This window comes from Alosa alosa, chromosome 21 (genome assembly GCF_017589495.1).
Source record: "Alosa alosa isolate M-15738 ecotype Scorff River chromosome 21, AALO_Geno_1.1, whole genome shotgun sequence".
Lineage (NCBI taxonomy): Eukaryota > Metazoa > Chordata > Actinopteri > Clupeiformes > Clupeidae > Alosa > Alosa alosa.
In genome coordinates, this window is record NC_063209.1 from 19,953,200 (window position 1) to 19,972,278 (window position 19,079).

General features: G+C 41.0%; 2 protein-coding genes across 4 annotated transcripts; both read right to left on the minus strand.

Annotated features, from left to right (window-relative positions):
* Nucleotides 1–872: 872 nt before the first annotated feature.
* On the minus strand, nucleotides 873–4,278 carry ccna2 (cyclin A2). Of its 3 annotated transcripts, none has more exons than XM_048231407.1 (9): nucleotides 4,203–4,278; nucleotides 3,613–3,859; nucleotides 2,671–2,911; nucleotides 2,476–2,579; nucleotides 2,152–2,375; nucleotides 1,841–2,045; nucleotides 1,619–1,732; nucleotides 1,381–1,514; nucleotides 873–1,270 (listed from the first exon to the last, which is right to left on the minus strand). In XM_048231407.1, the coding sequence occupies exons 2-9, from the start codon at nucleotides 3,811–3,813 to the stop codon at nucleotides 1,219–1,221; spliced, it is 1,275 nt and encodes a 424-aa protein (XP_048087364.1). In that variant the 5' UTR covers nucleotides 3,814–3,859; nucleotides 4,203–4,278; the 3' UTR covers nucleotides 873–1,218. The 3 variants fall into 3 exon arrangements, with proteins under 3 accessions (XP_048087364.1, XP_048087362.1, XP_048087361.1); XM_048231405.1 differs by having other exon boundaries at nucleotides 3,997–4,246; XM_048231404.1 differs by having other exon boundaries at nucleotides 3,613–4,246.
* Nucleotides 4,279–4,658: 380 nt separating this feature from the next.
* bbs7 (Bardet-Biedl syndrome 7) lies at nucleotides 4,659–15,920 on the minus strand. Its single transcript, XM_048230584.1, has 19 exons — nucleotides 15,392–15,920; nucleotides 14,936–15,001; nucleotides 14,626–14,688; nucleotides 14,352–14,527; nucleotides 13,974–14,160; nucleotides 13,692–13,764; nucleotides 13,036–13,152; nucleotides 12,757–12,887; nucleotides 12,505–12,589; nucleotides 11,723–11,825; nucleotides 11,197–11,389; nucleotides 9,158–9,232; nucleotides 8,974–9,042; nucleotides 7,097–7,236; nucleotides 6,279–6,443; nucleotides 5,854–5,963; nucleotides 5,467–5,570; nucleotides 5,116–5,239; nucleotides 4,659–4,967 (listed from the first exon to the last, which is right to left on the minus strand). Exons 1-19 carry the CDS (start codon nucleotides 15,425–15,427, stop codon nucleotides 4,834–4,836), a joined length of 2,151 nt encoding a protein of 716 aa, XP_048086541.1. The 5' UTR covers nucleotides 15,428–15,920; the 3' UTR covers nucleotides 4,659–4,833.
* Between the last annotated feature and the right edge of the window lie 3,159 nt (nucleotides 15,921–19,079).

Below are 19,079 nucleotides of genomic sequence, written 5' to 3' on the forward strand. Positions count from 1 at the left end.
GAGTCTAAAGACAAGAACCACTTAAGTGTATGCCAAGTTATGGTTTGTGTACTACGGTATTTATTTTCATTAGGCTATTAATCATTGATATTGCATTGACATGTTATTTTCCTTTATGTAGTCTTACCAATATTTCAAAACCGTTTATTCATTTTTAGCTATTGTTTTTATTTGTAAGTCACTTTGGACAAAAGCATCTGCTAAACCAATGTGTGATGCAAGTTAAAATATATTATGTCACCTTTAACAGCCCTTGAACAAAACTCAAAACATAAGACTTTGTGTAGGTTCAAGACCAATTGTCATGTTTTGACACCAACTGTAATCAAGGTTATGAAATTATACTTAAATGTAAGTCAGACTACCATCAGTCTAAAGAATATAGGTTTCAGCCAGGAAAAGCAAGTCTGTCCTGACCCAATTTCCTATATTGCACAAGTTAACCATCTCCCTCCAGCTATGAAAAGCCTTTAATTAGCTCCCCATTTCCAAATCTGCTTACAATCAACAAATGGTGAACCAAAGCTATGCACCTCACACTTAAAGAAACCAAGCTTTGGAAGGTGTATTTGGGTAGGGGACTATATTAACAGTTGGTGAGCTTCACTTTGGTGGTATACGATCACACCCACACAAATTTGCAAATATACGTATGGATAACTTTAAAAAGGATTCAGTACAAATTGTGTTGGCAAAGCTTTTGCAGAGTCACTTCCCAAGTAGTTAACTCCGTAATGTGGACCAATCAACACTGACAATAGGGATAGTTTATCTGAAATGTATACCTCGGAGAAGTGTTACATCACAATAGCAATGCTTGTCAACGTCAAACAAGGAGTACTTTCAACATACTGTAAAAGACAGGACACCAATTAGATGTAAAAATCTGGGCATTTAATTACAGGTGGCATTTCCAAAAATGGAAGAAAAATCTGAGGCTGCTTAAATAGTCCAGAGATTGCCTCGAAAAAGGAGGGGGACATACAAAAACATTTAAAAACCACAGCTTGATTTACTACATACGAGTTTCTTGTTGGCTGAATCAGGCATTAAAAGCAGTCCTTAAGGACAGCCATATAAAAATGCACATTAAAAAGCACTAATCTCACCACATACCCAAGTAATCAAGGCTATGGTTTCAGTCATTTAAATCCTGGAAAATGCAACATTTAGTAGAAAAATAAATGTACAAACAATTATAAGGATCCGGGATCAAAACTATTCTAATTGCAACTTCTCTGGGGGTTCAATAACGGAGACTTCATGGTACCTGAGAAAGACAGTGACAAACATCAGAATCATGAAACATGCTTTGATCAACATGCAACAAGGAAAGCACATTAAAAGCTCAAGGAACGCAAAATGCACAGGCCTACTTACTTTGAGGTTTTGTATTTCTCCCTCACAGACTGCTGTGCATGTTTGGCAGCGTTGAGGTAGGTCTGATGCAGATCCAACACACAGGGCATCAAGTCTTCCAGGGTGTATCCAGTGGCCTCAACCAGCGTCTTTGACTGGAAATGGGATGTGACGAATGATGCAGTGATTAAGTTACAACCTGATATCTGGTTTAAAGACTCAAAAGCAAAGATTCCAGTGTCAAGCCAACTCGACTCACCCAAGATCCACCGGTGATTGTGTGATTGGCCAAAATGTACGCAGAAGCTGCCGTTTGTGACGGGAGATACTTCAGGGAGGGGTCCGTATCTACCAGGCTCAACTCTCCAAGAAACTAGAAAAGGGAGGTAAACTCCTTGTAAAAATCAGCATGAGAAAACACCAACATCAGCAATGCCAGAGCACTAGCATACAATCAACTGGGTGTGAACCATGCACTCACCATCGCCAAACTCTCTACCCTTTTGCTGACTGGCTGGTGCAGAAAGTACTGGGTGAGAAACTGGTTGATTGTGGGGGCCGACAGATCAAAAGACAACACCTTCAGGATCAGATGCTCCATTCTCAACACCTGTTTTTTCGTGTAAGTGTCATCAGTAATGTAAACGAATTCTGCCACCTCTGGAGGGTAGATCTCCTCAAATTTCCTGTGGGGGCAAGACATGGGTCAGCTCCCACCATCAGAGCATGCCACAAAACAGGGCTACACAGCCTCTATAGGCACAAAGTAGCTTACTGGCAGCAAACACTTACGAAGCCAGCAGCATGGCAGCTGTTCCGACCAGTTGCAGCTTTCCCCTCAATACGGACATTGAAGACAGGAAGCGGTCGATGTAGTTCACAGCCAGATACAGGGTCTCGTTCTGAAGCTTGTACTCCTCACCGACCTCTACAAGCCAGTCCACAAGGATGGCCCGCATGCTGTTTGTGATGTCCGGCTGCTTCTTCATGTATGCGGGTTTTGGTTTGCACTTCACCTGTTAACAAGCACAAAGTTCCCAGCCATGAGTTGAGAAGGCGACCATGATATGACACTAAGCGAAGGCCCAGTCAGACACTCCAGTAAAGTCTGCTCACCTCCATCTCCCTCAAATGTGCATGTATTTCTGCAGCATACTCAGTGACTTCATTCACACAGGGCAGTTTCTCTTCTTCAACAACAGACATGTCCATAGCAGACTCTGAAGGCAGATAGTGCAAAGTCAGTCATTTGGACCATTTCAGTTACTGGAATTAACAAGGTATTAATGAGCCGATCTTGATCAAACATACCAAAACTGACATCCATAGGTAGGTCAATAGGGGCGAGTGGCTGCCTTAGACGTGTTACAGTCGGGTTTAGTGTTAGGGGAGAAGGGTCCACGGGGCTGCGCTTGGAAGATACTTGTTTCTTGATGCAGGCACCATCAGGCTCATCCACATGAATCTGGAAAGCCGGCTGTTTTGGAGCCACATTTTCTGCACAGCTCCGGCCATTGTCTTCTGTTTTGCAGGACAGTCCTTGGTTTAATCCCTAGAAGGTGGCAAATACATTGTATGTCTACGTTAATAGGTCACCACAGCTCAAAACAAGCATGACGCAAACATGCAACAGATTGACGCGGCAAACTTTAATGTTAAATTACTTCCAAGCAAGAGTGCCATAATGCAAACCCTACCACAATTAAGATACCGGATTATTACCCAGAGACAGCTGATTGCCTACGAGAAAGTTGTTCAGTGTCCTGACAGGCGCAAAATGGCGGAAAACTTGGGAGGGAACTTGGGACATTTAAAAACGTACCACTTTGGAGAAAACGGGCAAGACACCGCCGGAATTTACTCACGTGTCTACGTACTGACCATTTTAATTTCATATTTTATAAAATTCGATTGTGAGCCACATGTTTAAAACAGTCATGGTTGTCAGCCAAAGATGGTTGGTAAATGGTTGGTAAAGGCTTGGCGGTTGGATAGCTTGCACAGCGCTACCCACAGGTGGCTAAGTTAGCCACCCAAGTTAAAACTAGCTTCTCATAAATGACCAAAATATACACCACACAATTAAGGCTACATAGGTATAACATTACTCATACAACAATTATCCCACGCCCCAAAAGCCACTGTTGAATGGAGTCAAAGATGGGAAAGCCATCTAACGTTAACGTTATGAACGGCAAATGAGATCCGTTAGCTTCAATTCAGCTAACTTCGCAGCCTGCAGCTCACACCAACCTGTTTTAAGCCGCGCTGAGTCTGGAGTCTGCGTGGATTGTTTTCCAAGGCTCCCAAAACAGTTCTGTTAGTTGGCTTTGGGATCACATTTTCTTGATTTTCCGATCTGCCTTTAGAAGCCCGTAGTCTGAGCGAGTTTTCTTGATTCTGGAGCACTCTCTCGGTATCATGAAGCGCGTTTCCTTGAGTAAAGGCTGACATTTTCTTGCGGACAGTGGCTAACCAAGCTGGTCTGAAGAATGTGTTGCTAATGTGTAAGGTTTTCAAAATAAAACAAGAAACTAGTGCAATTGTATTGTTACAAGCTAGTCATGAAATCAATTGTGACGTTCAAGTAACCAATTTAGCAAACTAAAGTCGAGCAAGAATCGACTGAGGACTCACAATGTCGAAAAGCAGACGTCGCTAGCCAGGTAGCTAGCAGCAAACTACTTAAAAAATAAGCTGCAGACTAGCAACTACTGAAATGAATCTCCCAAAGCCAATTGACGACCCTTAACTAAAGAGAAACCTCCATGCTGTAACAAATTAAGCTATAACAAAGAAAAGAATCACAATCACACCATGTGCATCTAATAAGATGCCCTCACCTATCCTGCCTTGTTTCTTTTCAGACCGTGCAGATATTGTTGCTGTCTCAGTTCAAGTAGCCCGCGACTATTGAAACATCCAATCGAAATTCATGCTGCGTATACGTCATTAAGTGTACGGCGGCCGGCAGAATCCAAACCTGTTGTTACTTTCTCACAAACCGTTGGGAATTCGAGGCTCTAATCCATTGGTTCAGACAAAATTCAAAAAAGACATTTAAGGCTGTCGTCAGTGTATTGACGCGGACATTTTTTTAATGACACTAATTCTGTCATTTTGACTCTTATTCCATTAATTTATTGCGGAATTGTTCAAAATATGTTGTGGTTATTGGAAGTGAAGATTTATCCTAGCAGCTATCTAGGTTTCTAACTGTGTCTAATTGAATATTCTGCACACACACACACACAAAGTACATTCATGTAAATTTATTACATTGTCAAAAAACACGATATGCAGAGTATATTAAAGTATAATGTATGGCCATTCCTTAAAGGCAATACAGAAAATATCTTGAGATTTTAATTTTCTAGACAAAACCTGATCATTTACAAGACAAGTGGTCTACTGACAAAATAAGACAAACAGCTACACAACATAAATAAGGTATCCATTGTACCATGTAATGGATTAAGCTTCATTGAAAAAATCCATTAAAGAATTCAGATCATAGTTATCAAGAATTTCCAGTAACAACGAAACCTTTGTTTTCACATTTTGTCCTTTAAACTTGAATTTGTCAATGAAGAGATCAGTTATCATACCTATAAAAAAAAACACAACAAATATTAGCTTACTCACAAAATCTGTCTATATCAAAGTGATTTGCAGACATACTTCTTCAATTATGACTTTTGGCCTCATGTTGTATTAATCATTTTAAAATCAGGATGAACACCTAAATCCTCATACCGTATAATCTTTCCAAATGGGCTGGCTGCTTCTTGTACTCTTCCAGCAGGTGGGCAGACTCATCTAGAATACCACGATACTCAGGAATAAGGAAATCTGCATTGCCTTCGTGGACCTGCAGTTCCTGTTTCACACAGTACAGGGGCATTTTAGTTGAATCCATTTAATAGACAACTTTATCCAAAGCACCACACAGTGGGGATAGTGTGTGATCCATGAAATTACAGTATGTATGATCCATGAAATTTGACCAAGTTACTTGGTACATCAAAAAATCAGTCCCCAACTTAATGTGCTAGCTATGATAACAGGATCATGCAGTATCAGCGATGAAGACCTATTGTAGCTCACCTTTAGTGCTTCAATAAGCTGCACCTTTTTGGCTAGTAACAACTGGTACTCCAGCTTAGGGTGAATCATCTTCAGTGTATGGCTCACTGAGTCTTCATTTATATCTGTACAGCAGGGACAGATATCACACATTTGTGCAAACAACAACATCCGAATGAATGAAAGATCACCACACAAAGTCTTTAGCATTTTTGACAATAAGTGAGAATCAACATAGAGCAGACCACATTTTCACAGGATTTTGGTATGGTAATGTCTCATTTCAGTCCTCATCTTAGCATATTCCATGGGAAAGAGGGGGATTTTCTTTCTGTGGTTTTTAAGACAGTAGATTTCCATGATCATCGTCAGGGATTGCATTTTGTGCCACTATGGTTCAGTACTGACCGTAAGATGTGTTCAGGTTAATTTTTCTCTTTGTGGCCTCTTTGGATAGGACATCCTTTAGTATTGATATTGTGGAGATGTTGTCAGATTTGAAGTGTGCCTCCCCTTTGCTTTAAATCAAACAGAAAACATAAGATTGTAAAGATAATTTGATCACTACAAGTCCAGTTTACTCTTGCAACCACTAATCACTAAACCATTCCCGTTCCTCAAAGTAATTACATCACAAAATGCAACACGTTTCCAGAACTCCAGTTAAACCCTTTTATGGGATCTGTAGTTGCTATTAACACTTTGGTGTTCTAGTTAATGACAGAATCACCCCCCCACACACACACACTCTCCACCACCCCTCCTCCCAGTTGCTATAAAGCATTTACATTTGACTTCAGCACTGTTCATCTATACGGGCGTGTTGATCTCACCAGTAAGTAGCTTCCAACTGGGTGCCAAGGAAGGTGTTCTGGAAGTAGAATGTGATGTTGTCTCCTGCAGGGGTCTTCTCGGGCACCTCTGGCAGACAGAACACCACCCATGAGTGGATCTCCGCAAAGCTGAACTGCCCAACCAGGTTCAGCGTGTTCACGGGTCTGTGTGTTTATTGAACAGAAAGCCAGGAAAAAACAAACAACATTAAAAATTCTAATCTTTGCTCTGATTTCTAATTGGAGTGATTGTTTTCATTCAGCATGATGAAAACATGATAGTGGTAAACAAAATAAAAGTGCCATTTTAAGTCACTTTTCACTGATTGAAAAAAGCAATAAAGCCATAAAGTTAAAGCCATTAAGTGTTCACAAGAACATGTCAGAGTAAATTCTTTTCTGAATGTAAAAACCTTGAAACACTCTCCAACAACAATTAATTACCCAAGTTTGGTCTTGATTTGGATTTGTTTTAAGTTAAGATTGCAGCTTGCAACTTATTACTTCGATAAAATTATAGTTGATGTGTTGAGGCTCATTACTGCCACTTCTGGTCTGGAGTAAATCCTTATCCTTAAAGCCTGTCAACTCAAGGGATGACTGATGTGGGAGAAAACGTGGTTGCACATAAATGATCTCTGTATCTGTGCCTGAATTCAAGCATAGGCCAGGCCGTTTAAGATTTGAAAACAGATAATTATACATATAATGACTTTGAAAGTATCTGATGATTACTTCACCGACACTCAAATTTTCCTTGCTTTAAGACCTGACATTGGTAGAGTTGTTCTTTCCTTCCCTGGTGAAGTGGTCCGTACCTGTCCTGGTCGATGGAGTGGGTTCTTTGGTGGAGCGATAAAGGCTTGATCAGGTACTGGCGCACCTGGCAGGTCTTGGGCTGCAGGCGAGGGGTGATGTATGCCTGGAGAGTGCCATACTGGCCCTCGATAGACCTCACCTGAGAGAGGAGGACACAATAGTTGGGTCGTCAGTCTATTGATGCAGAGCAGGCTATATCTAGTTCTCACTTCATATCATTTCAGTTTCAATTCAATCTCTTTTTTTTCAGGGAAATTTGTTTCAACTTCTAAAGGAAACATTGAAAATAGGGATGCACGATATATCGGCGGCCGATATATTATTAGCCGATAAGTGAAAAAATGAAAATATTATTATCGGTCCGATAATTCTGGCCGATAATTTGCGCCGATAATTTTTAAAGTCCGTCTGGCTACACTGAGCTACTTGAGCTTGGTTGGCTATACTTTTTCCTCAATATAATGTCAGCGGTGTGAATGTATTTCACCACTCTAACAAAATCTGTGGATATGCGTTCATTTGGGAATCTGTGCATCTCAAAATCCTCTCGTGAATGATCCGCCATTTAACCTTAACAGAGCGGAGCTCAGCCCTATCTAGTGCCGTCTTGTGCTGGTGTGTTTGCACTTTACCGCACTGGTCGGGGAAACAAATAAACAAACTCGTTATTAGGACGAGAACATAAGTAGGCCTAGTTCTAAGTTGTGTTTTAGTATTATATTTGCATTACTTTAGCTTGGGTTTTGTATTATTACCTAGAAATATGCTAACCATTCAGGCTTCAGTTTCAGACAGGTCATCATAATAAGTTATTAAAACCTTCGGGGCTAACTCCTTTCATTTCTGCTGCAGCAGGTTGTGCGCAACAGAGTAGACGGACATAAGCATAAGATACAGTCTGAGGAGTTGCAGCTTTATTCAGTTACCCGCAGTTAAAACTAAACCTAAGTTTCCCTCACAAACACTGATTTGGTCGCTATACTGTAGCTTATTCCAAGCTGAGCCGTTTATGAGTGTTTAGTTCTAAATGAAAACGATTCAAACTCTCTAGCCACTCACTCGCAATTCACTGACGTCAGGTTCACTTAAAGGAGCCACACATACTGTAGGGCTAGGCTACTGTTATGTTGTTGACTGCCGTACTATTGAGGACTATTATGAGTTCTGTCCATCATTTGGTGGTAGGTAAAATTACTGCAATAAAATTATGCTTATTAAATGCTTTCCCCGAATCACTTTTCACAGTTTTTTTTTAGTAATATTATCGGTTATCGTATCGGTATCGGCCACAACAAACCAATAAATATCGGTTATCGTTATCGGCCCTAAAATTCCATATCGGTGCATCTCTAATTGAAAAGAACCTATCATAATTCTTGTTAGTCTTGCTATTGCCATGGATTTACATGGACACTTTTAATCCAATTAGAATCAGAATGATGGCTCAATAGGAATACAGATGTCACATATAAACACCTTAATCGGAATAAAACTGCCGATCCAATTCGAATTTTGAATGAAAGGGGTGATGTATTCCGTTCTTATTCCAACTAAATCAGTCAATCAGGTCTCCCAATGTAGCTTCTCAAGCAAAAGCAAAGCAGCAACGGCTATTCCAATCAAAGATTCTAGAGCACTTGAGAGCACCTAATCCAATAGAACGTACCCCATGTAAACAGGTGGCACACATGTTTAATTCGGAACACTTTAGTCAAAATGACAAAAAACTGTTCATGTAAACCCACCTATTGGCTAATACAGACATATGCAGGTGATTTTTCAGCTGAGTATCTACTCCAGGGAAAGTTACTAAGTCAAATTATGACAGTTGACAGTTTAAGCATAGTGAAGAGCACCAATTCCTTGAGTTCCTTACCTTCAACTCAAGCCTGGTGGTATTTGCTTGGCACCTGTATGTAGCCAGAAGAAAATTGCCGTTTGGTTGCTGAACAGAATGAACAGAAAGTCACACAAGTCAGCGTTAGTGCAAATAGTTTTGGTTGTCTTGTCTTGAATGGGTTTCCTGGATACTTCATACGAAAAAACGCTGACAGACTCACCTCTGAGTCACACTCACTGAAGCTCACAACAGCAGAGTTCTTGTCTACATCCAGTAAGTCGATAGGAACGTCACTCTGGTTGCAAACATGAAAGCAATCATGTAATGAAAATTGTGTGGTAATTGCCAGGTGTTGTCAGACATTTCCCTATTCTATTACACAATCAATATTTTACCACCAACAGATTAAATATCTTGTATTGCACAATCTACAAGGGCACCTGTCTCTGTTAACACCATTCTGAACAAAGCGTGGACAGATGGTTTTACATCATGCTATGGTCATTCTTTTGGCAGATATCAGCAGTTAGTGATTGCAGGTCTTAGTTGCACATCACATTTGGTCGCCACTACAGACTTAGAAAAAGAGTAGATTGGGCATCTCTAGCCACAACAATGTGAAACAAGTGAAACAAGAAGAAAAATTGGGGAGAGTGGATCTATCTATCTATCTATATCTCTCTCTCTCTCTCTATATATATATATATATATATATTATATATATATATATATATATATATATACAGTGTTTCCCCTAGAATTTTTTCCAGCAGCGGTGCTGTTGATCGTAGGAAGCCCCCCCCAAAAAAAAGAAACATTTGAAAAAATAACTCCTTAAATTGTGAATTCTGGTGGATTTTGTGAAAGAAATGGACAGATTGAGTTACAAATTATGACATAACCATCAACACAAGCATGATTATTGCAGTACTTGAACAGGATTATTCATGTTTTTCTTTCACCTTTTTCATTTACATTATTAGTATTAGCCACTGTACAACTGTACACTGTAGGCCACTGTACAAACTATTACTATTTAGAATATACAGTGCTGTGCATAAGTTAAGACATTTATATATAATGTATTTATTTACGATACATGATGCATTAAAAATAATTTATGTCCTAGACAAAAGGCAAAATATGTTTTTATTCCTCCCTTTAGTCAATTTCAGCATGGGTGTCTTAACTTTTGCACAGCACTGTATAAACTATATAGACCTCTTTCATGCCATTACACTATATTGGTGCTGTGCAAGTCGAATTGAGTGCCTGTCACTTTAATGCCGTGACGGCCCGTGACGCTGGCTTGATTCTCACGGTTTTAAGCTAACTTAGTAGCGTTGTTGTGCATGGTGCATAAGAATATGTGGATGAAATTAATTATGTTTCCCATGTCATTTGGTAAAATAAATCGTCAAAAATTCGAAGAAAATTAACTTGGATTATAGCAGATAAGTGTCTTGTATCTTATCTATAATTTTGATGAGCTCTACAGGAATTACAAAATATCTCAGATGTAAATGCTTGCGTATCCGATTACTCAAATTCAATTAAACCCACCAATAGGCTAGCTAGACCTTAGTTTCACAGCCTAGGTATGTTAGCAACACAGGGCTTGAAAGCATTGCCTGTATCACAAACAAAAACGAAACAATGCGTGGATTTATCTGGGAATAGGCTACTGAAGGTAGGGGCGAGCTGTCTCGCTGGCGTGTTTAATTTGGTTCCTTGGTTAACATAATGTAGGCTACGTTTTTTTGCACAAAATTGCGTCTGCTAATAAACTTAAACATAAACACAAACAAGCGTGATCTCCTGTGGAATCCCTGACTGCGCCTTCAACGTTAGCCTACTATTATTTGTTGACATGAAACCTGAACGAACGGCAGCTGTTCCTGAAGTTCACTTGCATCATATATATATGCCAATGCTCCATCAGTGAAAGTGAAACTAAATTTGTTAAGCCGCCCACGACTTGGATCTGCGCCAAAATGTAAAGGGTTATTCCATGGGGATGTTAATGCACTATGTTCATTATTTGATTATTCCACAACCATTTAATTGCAGGCATAAGTTGCATTTCTGTAGCCACAAGTAGCCACAGTAATAATTGTCATCAAGGTCCTTATTAAAGCAGGACCATTTGTATATGGAAGCTGAGAGGTAATGTCCACTCTACTCCTTTTGAATTCTATGGTTTCCATGGTGCTTTTGTTTTGTCACAGTGTCATCAGCTGCCATGGTGACCGTCCTGACCTGCAGCAGTAAGTTGTCGATGGCAGTCTGGACCTCGAGGGTGAGGCTGTAGCTAGCGTCGTCCTGGCACAGGGTGAACTTGTCGTTGACGCTGAACACAGGGACGGCCGAGACGGCAGTGCTGGACTGAGAACTCTGCTGGTACTTCTCTCGGCCCTGCAGGACCTTCACCTGCAGCTGCTCTAACTCAGCCCTGCACACACACACACACATGCATGCACACGCACACACACACAAAACACGCACGCACACACACGCACATACACAAATGTACGCACATGCGCACACACACACACATACAAATGCATGAGTAGCTGAGAGTAGCATGACAGCCTAAATCAAATCTTGTTAATATATAGGAAAATATCCTGGATACAGATGATGGTTTTTACATCCAAAATTGATTTATAAATTGAACTTAAGGAGGACGCAATTCCATAACATTAAACTGTAAAACCCAGACTCCCCACACACTAATGCATCTCCATCTCACTAATGCATGGATGTGGTGCATCCGAGTGGGTACCTGAGGGCCGCCACCTTGGCCTGGGTCTCTTTGCTCATCTTCACCTCCTCTCCAGGACCGGCCTCCATCTGCTGGGGCTCAGAGGTCAGTCCCGTCACCCAGCCTGCAGCACACACGAGCAAGCGGTCAAACAACGCAGCATTATAACACAGGCATGGCACTGTGCAGTAGGGCAGCATTATAACACAGGCATGGCACTGTGCAGTAGATCAGCATTATAACACAGGCATGGCACTGTGCAGTAGATAAGCATTATAACAGGTATGGCACTGTGCAGTAGATCAGCATTATAACACAGGCATGGCACTGTGCAGTAGATAAGCATTATAACAGGGATGGCACTGTGCAGTAGATAAGCATTATAACAGGTATGGCACTGCAGTAGATCAGCATTATAAAACAGGCATGGCACTGTGCAGTAGATAAGCATTATAACAGGCATGGCACTGTGCAGTAGATAAGCATTATATCAGGCATGGCACTGTGCAGTAGATCAGCATTATAACACAGGCATGGCACTGTGCAGTAGGGCAGCATTTTAACACAGGCATGGCACTGTGCAGTAGGTCTTTCTGATGCAGTTAAATACAAACACAAGAGGTTATCAACAGAGTTGTGTAAGTACACCTCTATATCTATATCTATATACAACATATATCCAATGCACGGCAGCCGAGAAATAAAACATGCTGTCCTTCCCAAGCCAACATATCAGAAAGATAATTGTTGACCTGGCATGTTTAGTTTTGTTAAACCCTGGCTGGTGAAGAGTAGACCATTACCTGTGTAGGTGGCTGTCAGCACCTCATCATAGTTCTCTTTTCCTACACAGCCTCCCTGGATTGATGTAACGCTTTCTGACAGAACCTGAAGTCATAGTAACAGTAGTCATGAATATCCCGCAGCGTTAATCGACTGTGATTTGTTGTTAATGGCTCAGACAGGACCACTTTGTTCCACTGAATTACTAAATCATGAATAAGAACACACAACTGTAGTTCCTGTAACCGTGAGGAAACTGTTGAGGAACTCACATGTTGGAAGCGCAGAGTCGGTTCATTTGAGCTGTCAAGTCCATAGACCTCCACGGTTCCGTCATCTCTTCCTACCAAGATCTCCTTCACCCCATCACCGACAAGGTCAAACGTGTCAATACACAGTATCCCTAGTGGAGGAAACCCCACACAGTTAACCTAAACAACTCCTTGACCATGTGTAGAGTACATAAGGAGACAGACTTAAGAACAACAGGGAGTGTTGAGGTGACAGAGGGGGGACTCAAGAAAACAGACCCAGGAGTAACAGATGCTTACCTCCTTTCCTCTTGTCATTATTGATTTCCCATTTTGAAACAGGAGAGGATTCTGTTATTTTCACCAGTCCAAGTTTCCCATCTGTAGTCCCATAGAGAACTTCCTCTCCCTCTTTACCTAAAGGTCAAACCAGGTGAGTTCACATTCTATCTAACAAAAAAACATTTCAATACCAATGCCAGCAGTGCCTTTTAAAAGGTATTCAGAGGTTGTTTATGTTTGTGACAGTTGATCTGAAAGATTTAACAGTCAATAGAATGCACTGTGAGACTGTACTACTTGGTCAGTCCTTTGAATGGGAAGGAGGGGGGGTTAATTTAAAAATATCCAAATTTTGTTCTATAATTTCACTCCAAAACTGATTAGTCCAGGCCTATAATGATTCGATTACTTTTCATGTAAATGTCCTACAATTTCATGTAAGAAGGGGTATTTCCTTGTGGAAGCAAGCATAGAAGTTTAGAGTCAAGGGGATGGTTTACTAAGATATCATGAAACTCAGAAGACAATCTGATGTGAACCTAACTTGTCTGAGATTCTGACATCTTTAGGCTGATTGTGTTAATCATGGCATGCAAATCCATTTGGGACATGTAGCCTCAAAATTTTGAATTGTCATCCACATTGTATTTATTCCACCATATTCGAGAACCTACCCCCATCTTGGTTGTTGAGCTCCAAAACTGATGGAGGCCCAGGGACTTCTACATCATACAGAAGCTCAGATCCCTGGGTAATGGCAAAGAGAGAGAGGTCAGGAAAATAACAACTATAGACAAGTGATTACAGAAAGGCACGTGGAACTCAATAAAACCACTGCACACTTAATTAGTAGAAACAATTAGTATAATTAAATCAACGGTCTGATTTTCTGTACTAGCATAACAAGTTTGCAGAGTTCTACAGGTGTGCAGTGGAGAAGAGAAGGGAGTAGTTACCTGAAGGATTCTCAGCACGCGGTCCTGGCAGGCTAGAATGGGCACGGTGCGCCCCACCCTCTCCACTGGCAGGCACACGATGTCGTTGATTTTGTCCCCGGACAGGTAGTAGTCCTGATCCTTACAGTCACAGTAGTGGTTGTAGATGTAGCTGGCACACACGAAAAGATCAGCTCCGGAAACGTGCCTGTAAACAACGCAACTTATACATTCAGTTACATTACATTTACACCTCTCATTACGGAGTACAGCTTTATGTTCAACATCTTAAAACAAATCAGCCAGTCCTTCTTCCTAGTGCAACTATGACATGAAAATCAGTGGCATTTGATTGGGAAATTGTTAAATACACGCAGTAAGTGAATACTGCCTACTCACATGGCATTTATGGTCTCTGTCAGATTGGCTTCAAAGGACAGGAACTGCTTTCCCTTCTTGGTGAAGCCTCTAACTTCAGAACCACAAGACACAAAGATCTTCTCCTGAGGAGTCCCTTGGGCTCCCCCCAGTTCCAGCCTGGATATCTTTTGGCTTGGTAGCGTCTTAAACACAGGCTGCATAAAACAGATGACCACACAAGATCTTGTTTTGCTGCAAAGTTGATTTGAAGTGTTTCTACCTGCATAACTGGAAAATGAGGTACTGTACTCACCACTGCCTCTCCCTTTTTCATCCCAAAGCATGTCAGTACACCATCATGATCTGCCACTGCCACCTAACAAAAAATGGGGATCGGGTCAGTCTATAGCGTAGAGAATATGATGATGGCATCAACAAACGCTGCATTATGTAGACGAAATGGGGGTCAGTATTCACTGACTAAATGCAACATAGTTGACTGATTAATCTCATGTGAACAGTTACATACGGTGACTGCCAGGATTGCCTTAACGGATTAACGAAGTGCTCAGCAGATGTTAGCGCTATGATTTATTCACTGTTGGACACAACACAACAGTTACCTTTTGAGTAGCTTTGCGTCCTATCGCAGGCAGCAGTCTCATCGTTTTCTGAGAGGTCACTCCAACCTGCAAAAAACAGTTTGATTAGAATGTTAACTTTGTCGTTATCTTGAACTCGAGACATTTCGATTTAACGTTAACTGCTACTCTCCCATTGCTGATGAATTTACTCAAACTAAACTTTTCATAGATAGCGTAGATATCAAGAGATCTGGCTTCAACCTCTTCTTCAACAGGGGATATTATTTGCCACATTACACACGTACCGTACATTTTACAACTATTCCATGGATAACGTTAGCTAGTCATCGCCAGATATTAATTTGGCGAAATCAGCTGTTCATAATAGCAATGTTAGCTAGCCAATCTAGCAGAAGCATCAAAATTACATTCATGCAATAATGCTAATGTTACATAACCGTGTGAATCACAGCAAATAAAAGTAACGTTACCTACCTGCACATAATCAACATGATTCAAGTTTATTTCCATCTTTACAAAACGATACGTCTTCTTGCTAACGTTAGCTCACGTTTTTGTTAAATGATATTGGCTGGTTGCCTTGAAAAAGTCACGTCTTAACATTTAAATTAACGGTGTAAGTTAAATGCAACGTTAAGCATAAGCAACAAGGCTTTCAACTCAGTCATTCAGCACATCTCGTCCGAATCGAGAGACACATCTTCTGACAGTGGATTAACATCGGGATTAGCAGGTTGCCAGTTTGTAAGTAAGCCAGTTTAGTTTAGCTAACGTTAGCCAGCCACTTCATAGCCATCTGGTCGACGAGGATGTAAAATAAGGCACATTCCGCCTTGCAACAGCTACCTCTTTTACTAGAAGATATCGTTACATATAAGGCAACGCATCATTTTAATTATATGTTGTTCGCTAAACATATGTAAACTTCAGAGCATGATTGCGTTGACTGTAGCTTCCTTTGCTAGCCCAAACAGGCTTTCCCATGCTCAAACAAGGAGGTGGTTGCCATGGTGAAACTGTAGGGCACGTTCGGAGCCTAGGGAACGTTCAAGCCAGCACTAGTGCAAATAGATGCAGCAAAGGCAACAAGTGGGGACGCATTGGAGAACCACAAAGTTATCAGCAAACCAAAGCAGCTTTTTCATAACATTTCATCACCTAACATTTAAATGGTTTGTAAAACTCAGTCAATAATATTTGGGATTAATACATAAATGTGAAAGTCTCCTGTGCAGTTTGACCACTAGAGTGCAGTATTATGTAAAACGGTTCCTCGGATGGATCTGTCAACACGTAGGCCTACTCCACTGATCTCAAAAAGAACTGTTTGAGATGTCTGTACTCTGTAGTCGGTAGATTAGGCTAGCCCAGGGGTTCCCAAACTTTTCCTTGACAAGGCCCCCCAAATACCACTAGGTTCTGGCCAAGGACCCCTTGATGTGTTATTAAACCCATCGACAATACTACGGCAAATTTAAAAATACATTAAGATAATCCTAATAATTATTTTAGCCACAAGCATTTTGTGATGGAGCATACAGTGTGTAAAATTACATTTGGGGCTTTCTGCTATATGAGAGCTATCACTCTACTATTATTCCTAGTCATTATCATGGAAAATAATGTTCAGATATGTGACAAATTATTATAATGGCATTGTATAACAACCATCATAGTAATGGATATATTTAAAATGTTTCAAATGTATTTATTTGTTGCTTTTATTTTTCTTTCCAACTTGCTGAGGTGCCCCTGGCACCCCCCCCCGGCCCCCACTTTGAAAACCACTGGGCTAGCCTACACTTTGGCTTTGCAGAGCATAGTAAGGGTTTGTAGCTTCGTTTTCCTCTTGCTGATTATTATGTGATATGTGATTATGTGATTATGTGAAATCCCAAAATGTTTAAATACATATATTTTAAAATTACAATTATATATATATATATCAAAATTCTAGACCTGGAAATGCAGGCCTGTTGATAACACAATATAGTCCAATGACAAAATGGGGATAGTCACAATGCAGTGCCTGTCTGATATAGATGGCAGTTTTTCCTCAATTCTCGCTCCACAGTACTGAAACATAAATTATTAATACACTGGCAGTTATATGTAATATATGTTGCAGAGTAATTCCTGAGCCTATTATTTGGAGATGTTGCCTATATTTTCAACAAGTAGCCTATCTAGATCGATATTGTAGCATAAGCCTTTGCATTAGTCATGCATTCAATACTGTTGACCTAGTAAGAGTGAAAGTAATTTTGCTTTGTCTACAAGTGATGACATCTCAGCAGCTGGTGCCAGGTTCTGTGTGTGTGAGTGTGTTCACACCACCAATTGATGAATCGGGAGCATGTTTGCTTTAGGCATCAGAGGGGGTGGAGACACCAGCTGTGAGAAGCCACACAGCCTTTCACTCTGCCTAGACGCTGCATGGTAAGGGCCATGCTTTCCATCACAGCACACACGACCCTCACTGCACCACACACAGAGGAAACAAGAGCAAGAACCACTACACACAGCATGGAGCGTCACACACCCGCACTCGCGCAGCTCCACACCACACCTGTGCCATGTCCTCGTCTTCACTGAGGCACCGTCGGATGGCCAGCTTACTGCGGACCTCAGCGGACACTTCATGCCTTCCCCCCAGAGGTTCCTCGTGGCGTCCACCTCCTTGCCCATGGCGGTAAGCTGGGGCTGGAATCTGACCATCTACCTGGGGCTCTGCTCACTGCTGCTGCTGCTGATGGGGCTGCTGCTGTGGATGGTGCTGAAGCAGCTGAGGAACTCGGTGGTGAGCTCAGCGCTGCAGCCCTGCCGGTCGGTCCGGGAGCCTAACCCTCAGGGACCCGTGCGGGAACATGCCCTCTGAGCGGAAGCCGGAGGAAACGATGTGGCAACCGTGGCAACCATCGTCCCCGGGCAAGGAGGAGTGCCAATCTGATCGGTGCGTTTTGCCTGGACCTCTCCTGATTCCACTGATCTGCCTTACAGGAGCATGGCACTTATGTGAGGCTCTGAGGCAGTGATTTTTAGTCATTACAGGAGACTGCCATCCATTCACAGATGACTGTTTGTTGCTGTGTGTGATTAAGATTAAGAGCTATGTTTAGCCAAATATTGCATGTTGAAAATATGCAAACTCTGTGAAAGAAAGCGGTTTATTTTTCTGGACAGTAATTTCTGCAACTGAGTTAAAACAACTATGTGTATTTTTCCTAATGGATTGCTTAATGTAATCATCTTTTGTAAATATTATCCAGAACAGCAACGCAAATCTTTTTTAAAATCAATGCTAATTCATTATTCTCTGGGTATGTGCCTAAAGTAGTTAATATATTTTTGAGCATAGGTTGGATACTTGGTGTTTTTTTTCTTTAAACCAGATTTGTTTTGGAGTCCTGGGAGACATATGGCTGCTCACAGCCTTGTTCTGTACTTGAGGACATAATAAATTACAGGAGCACAACCACCAGCCAACAGGTTTCATTTGCTCCCCCCATGTAAGACTCTGGTTTGTTCTATTTTTAAATCCCATAAATTATTCAAATTCATCTTTTATTACTGAGCCAGATAGACACATACTTACTGAAATACAAACAATCAATCACAATGTCACTTTAGACCTGCATAACTGTTTACAGGTATTTGTACTGGACAGTTGGCAACCCTGTCAATATTCATCATATTATGTGTTTATGTTTATGGTATTTATTTAGACAATACTTCTGTCCAAAGCGATTTACAATGACATATTACATTATACATATTGGGAATAAAAACAAACTCAACTCAGTATAAATATAAGTTGTTCTTGTTTCTCATAGACTGTCATAGACTGACATTTGTTGTGGTTCAAACAAATGATGCATGAAGTCAAAAGAGTGAGAGAAAAGAATGAGAGAAGAGAGAAGCTTATTTTCCAAATAAAGAGAAAGGGAGTGACTTAGAGAGAATGAATCAGTTGCTGTCAAGTGCAGGTCAAAGGTTAATGAGTTTCAGTGGACCTAGTGGGCTCATCATGTCACAAATACACAATCAATCATCAGCTCCATAAAACATTCATCTTCAGCCTACCACTCACATCACTTGGGTTCACATAGGAAAAGCGTTATGAAGACAATTTACAGCCTGTATGAGACCCTATGACCAGTGG